The 5,209-nt window shown below is 37.0% G+C and overlaps 1 protein-coding gene across 1 annotated transcript; it reads right to left on the minus strand.

The window, feature by feature from the left end:
- Positions 1 to 4,128: 4,128 nt before the first annotated feature.
- On the minus strand, positions 4,129 to 4,800 carry LOC109540731 (the record flags this gene model as incomplete). Its single annotated transcript, XM_048665235.1, is given in 3 exon segments — positions 4,129 to 4,437; positions 4,549 to 4,632; positions 4,689 to 4,800. Coding segments are annotated over 3 exon segments (352 nt in total), but the record flags the coding sequence as incomplete, so codon positions are not given.
- Positions 4,801 to 5,209: the final 409 nt, after the last annotated feature.

The following is a 5,209-nucleotide window of genomic DNA, read 5'->3' on the forward strand; positions in this document are numbered from 1 at the left end:
CAATAGCCAAACGGTTACGGAATCCAATAGACAACAACCAATCATCTTTCCCGACTTCGAAGAGAAGCAGCCAATTGAATTATTGCCCACATTGAATCTGAGTTTCCACCTTCAAGACGTCAAATTAGATGAACTTCACAAATTAAGAAACAAAATTGAAAACAACCACCCAAACTTATTCTTCAATCAAATAACAAAAACCCCAAGCTTGTGGACAATTTGCATTTACGTCGTTCTGTTCCTGCTACTGCTATATCTGCTTTGTAGACATATTAAAGCAAGATGTACACTCAAGAAGACCGAATCAATCAGCCCACGCATCGAGCTACCGCTTCAGCAGGTGTAGTCTAATCTAACGAGGGAGGAGTTAACTAACGAGGGAGGAGTTAACTAACGAGGGAGGAGTTAACCATAAAGTGATGAGCCAGCAGATCATCATATGTCCGTTTGGAGACAATAACTACCAATGAGATGTGCGGAGGCCAGTCAGTCAGAAGTAAGCAGTCAACGAGTAACTTTTATGAACTTTTGTAATCTAACAAAATAAAATTGTTTTTAAAAAGGGCTCTCGCCGGTCTCATTAGTTAATTCATGTCTCGGAGGCAAAATGAGCAAGAACGCTCATTTGTACATAATTCTAGGCAGAAATAAATGGCCTTTTTAGAAAATGAACCATCAATAAGGAAATGTTGGCAGTTTTCTCAAAAAATGCTTGAATTCAAGAAGTTTTATATTTGCTTGGTTTTTTTGGGCTGCAAAATCCACTTGAACATGCTGCTTTTTTCGAGGTTTCTCAAGAACCATTCTAGTCACAGAATTCGTTTTGGCATCGTTAGATAGAGAATTAAAAAGTCGATTCAGTCGTAACAACGTGAGTAAGGAAATTCGAGTAGTTTTGACCCAGAAAGCGAAATATGAATATCAAATACTGAGGTTCAAGATTATGCCAACATTTCATGTTTTCCGTCCCCTTTTTGCTCATATCTCGGAGGCAAAATGAGCAAGAACGCTCATTTGTACATCATTCTAAGCAGAAATAAATGGCCTTTTTAGAAAGTGAACCATGGATGCGGAAATGTTGGCAGTTTTTCCAAAAAATGTATAAATTCAAAAAGTTTGAAATTTGCGTGGTTTTTTTTTAGTTGCAAAATCCACTTGAACATGACGCTGCTTTTTTCGAGGTTTCTCAAGAACCATTCGAGTCACAGAATTCGTTTTGGCATCGTTAGATAGAGAATTTAAATGTCGATTCAGTCGTAGCAACGTGAGTGAGGAAATTCGAGTAGTTTTGACACAGAATGCAACATTTGAATATCAGACACTTAGGTGCAAGATTATGCCAAAATTCCATGTTTTCCGTCCCGTTTTTGCTCATGTCTCGGAGGCAAAATAAGCAAGAACGCTCATTTGTACATCATTCTAGGCAGAAATAAATGGTCTTTTTAGAAAGTAAACCATCAATAAGGAATGAGCCACAGAATTCGTTTTGACATCGTTGGATAGAGAATGGAAAAGTCGATTCAGCCGTAAGTGAGGAAATTCGAGTGATTTTGACATAGAAATCGAAATTTGAATATCAAACACTTGGGTTCAAGATTATGCCAAAATTTCATGTTTTCCGTCCCCTTTTGGCTGATATCTCGGAGGCAAAATGAGCAAGAAAGCTCATTTGTACATCATTCTAGACAGAAATAATGTTGGCAGTTTCTCAAGAACCATTCGAGCCAGAGAATTTGTTTTGGCATTGTTGGATAGAAAATTTAAAGGGGGGGGGGTCATGACCCCCTAGACCCCCTCCTGGACGGATATAAATCTTTTTTTTTTATTATAATTAGTATGAGATAAATTCCGTTGTGACCAGAGAGATATACATACTGTTAAAAATGAGTTGAAAATTGAAAAGTTTTGTAACTGAAAATTCAGTTTTTGGTTGTTGAAAATAAATTCATGCACATTGTGATTGAATTTTCAGTATTCTTATTGAAAATCCAAAATTCAATAACATAGAACTGAAAAGTTTTCAGATCTTAACCTATTTGCAGGGACTGATTGAATATCTGTCAGTTCGTACTACAACGGACGAATTAACAGATTTCCAACCAATAGAACACTTTTGTATCATCGTACCATCGTATAAACGGATGCATGGTTTGATCTATTCGTTCGACAGTGACGCGACAACTGCCAGAAAGGTTTATCAGAGTTTCACCAAAAAATATCGTAGGCTACATTGGCGTGGTGAAAAGCGCATCTCCATGCCAATCTGGTACCCCAGGAGCCCAATTCTCGAAACTGGGAACGGCGATCATATGAGAAAGAAGGGCGTGGTTCTGTCGTGAAGCGAATATTGGTATTCATGAACGCGATTGAGTGATTCCATCACGCAACGGCAGTAGAACAAGCTTCTCTTGCCAAATCTCGCGGGAACGCATCGTTCACCGGTTTAATAACCACACATTACACAGGTTTTGGCGTAGGTACCCGGTTTGAAAAGTGGTGTGATTTCGGTTCGAACTCGAAATAGTGAATTTCATAAATAAAACTTAAACTAATAAAATAATCAGCAATTTAAGAGATTTTCCTATTATCAAAATACTGCGACTACAAACGAATTTGAAAAAACTCGAATAATTACATTAATGGGGGAAGGAGCGTCAACCAAAACAGTAGCCTGGAGATTTGGAAAACCGAAGATAAAGAGATATATAAAGAATGCAATTAAATTGTTAAATTAAAACAAGTTTGTGACATACATGGTACATATATTTGACGTATTTCAGAAAGCCTCATTTACCAAAATCCGGAAAAATCGTCTTTAAGAGTCGTCTACTTTTATAACTCCATATAATGGAAATATATTTTTTTAGGTCCTTGTTACACTGAGGTTTTATGCTACAGGCAGTTACCAGGAAATAACTGGAAGTAATATATTTACTGCCATTAGCCAGCCTTGTGTGTCTCGGTGCATTACAGAAGTGACTGATTCTCTAAATCAACCCAATATTTTCAATGATTGGGTGAAGTTTCCAGAAACTATACAAGAGATGGAATCTTTACGTCGAAGGTCAGCAAACAGTAGTATACCTAACAAAGTAGCATAAGTGGTCTAAATTGTGTAAATTGGTAACATTAGTGGTAAAAGGTATTTAGTAACTGCTTAACAGTAATTGCTAACAGCTGGCTCTAATATTGTAGTGCTGAAGTAGTTTTTCGTTTCAAATTTTATGAGAAATACCAGTTTCCAGGTGTCATTGGTTTAGCAGATTGCACGCACGTTGCTATAGCGGCTCCAACGGGGAACGAATATCCGGAACATATTTATGTGAATAGGAAGCATTATCATTCAATCAATGTTCAGTTGGTAAGAGGTTTATTTTGGTCAACAAATACTATGTTCTTGACTTGTTATCAGTTACGCTTAGTAAATATTACAAAATTTTAGATCTGCAATGAAAAACTGGAAATAATGAATGTTGATGGACGTTTCCAAGGAAGCTGCCATTATATGCATATCTGGAAGCAGAATAGAGTAGCCGGAATTGTAGAAAGTGTCTACAGGCAAAACACAAGCAACGTGTTTTATCTTCTAGGCTATTCAGGTAATAACATTTCCTAACCGTAACAGAGAACGGCGCTTTAACTTTTTGTGCCTCAAATTTTACAAATGAATCCATCCAAATGCGTTTTTACTTTCCGCCTACACTTTTCGTCCATGGCTACTCACGCCATTAGATTCTCTTCCAGTCAATGTAGCAGAAGAACGCTTTGACAGCAGGATTAAGGCTGTTCGAAGCGGCATTGAAAAATGTAATGGGGTATTGAAAAATCGGTTTAGGTGTTTGCTTAAACATCGAGTGCTCCATTACAGACCAGACAGAGCAGGGAAGATAATTAATGCGTGTGTAGTTCTACACAACATGTGCGTAAAAACCAACATGTCAGAAACAGAAGAAAACCCAATTGAGGGAGCAGACTTACTAAAATTAAGTAATATGGAGCGAAGCAATGATCCAAGACTGGTTAATCCAGATCCATTAATATCGATGATAATTAATGTCGTTTTTTAATCTTGCCTATAGACTATTCCAAAACATAACTAGCCAATTACATGTAAAAAAAATACCAAACAAAATGATAACTTATTTATTTTAAATTATATGCTTCAGTTCTTTTAACTCAGTTAAAACTTTCACATATATCTCGTTGCTCCGGTCCAGTTTTTCTAGTTTGACTTGTTCATATTTTTTGCCGCCACTCCATATATTTACATTTGGCTTCAAACTATGTGTCGGTAGTTTTTTTATTTTCTTTGTCTATTTCAATAAGGTTGTTTGCCGTGTTTATTGAGCTGTCGAGCCGTTTTGATTTAAATAGTCGTTTGCGGCTATTCTTTTCGGTTTGCTCTTCTCGCATCTCATTTTGAATTTGTGACTGAAACTGTAGATTATGTTCTTCACTAAGTTACAATACATGCTTTATTAATTATCAGTAGCTGGTCCCTATAATAATAAATATACGACTAAATCAAAAGGGGGTGTCTTTACTTACCAAACTTGCATCAGGTGGGGTTTCTATCGGTCCTTCCTCTTTATACAGATTATAGCCCGCATTCGGTGAAGTTGGATCGGCTCTCTAAAAATATAGCAGACAATTTACCATTGAAAAGTTTTTGATGACTGTCAACTGACCTGTTGATTCAAATCCTCAAACGAAAAACTAACATTTGGCACTGGAATTGCCGAATCTCCAAATGTTGTCTTTGGGGACAACAAATTTAAAATTTTTGCCTCGGTATCATTACTAATTTGTTTTGAAGGTCCCCTCCTGTGCCGGTGGCATATTTGCGGTCTGCTACAGCTTTGGATTTAGTTCTTTTTTCATGTCCTGCCATGTCTGAGAAAGTATTAAACACTGTTTATAAATCAAAATCGTATATGGTATTAAATTGTTATACATTAAGTAGCAGGTATAAACTATTACAGTATAAGAAATCACTTTGAGTAAAAACAAGAAATTCGAGTATATCTTTCTCCACTGGGACCAGTTTTTCTTTGAACCACCGGGAACCGAATTTAGAAGGACAGTTACTTCCTCCCACAACTTTACAGCTGATTGCTTGGAAAAACTGGCTGTAAATTTGCCGGAGAGTAGCTCCTCATGCCGTTCCATGAAATCGACAAGGACCTTTGACCTTGTACTATCGGCGCCT

The sequence above is a fragment of the Dendroctonus ponderosae genome, unplaced genomic scaffold (genome assembly GCF_020466585.1).
Source record: "Dendroctonus ponderosae isolate FM_Combo_2020 unplaced genomic scaffold, Dpon_F_20191213v2 Dpon_F_20191213_1, whole genome shotgun sequence".
Classification (NCBI taxonomy): Eukaryota; Metazoa; Arthropoda; class Insecta; order Coleoptera; family Curculionidae; genus Dendroctonus; species Dendroctonus ponderosae.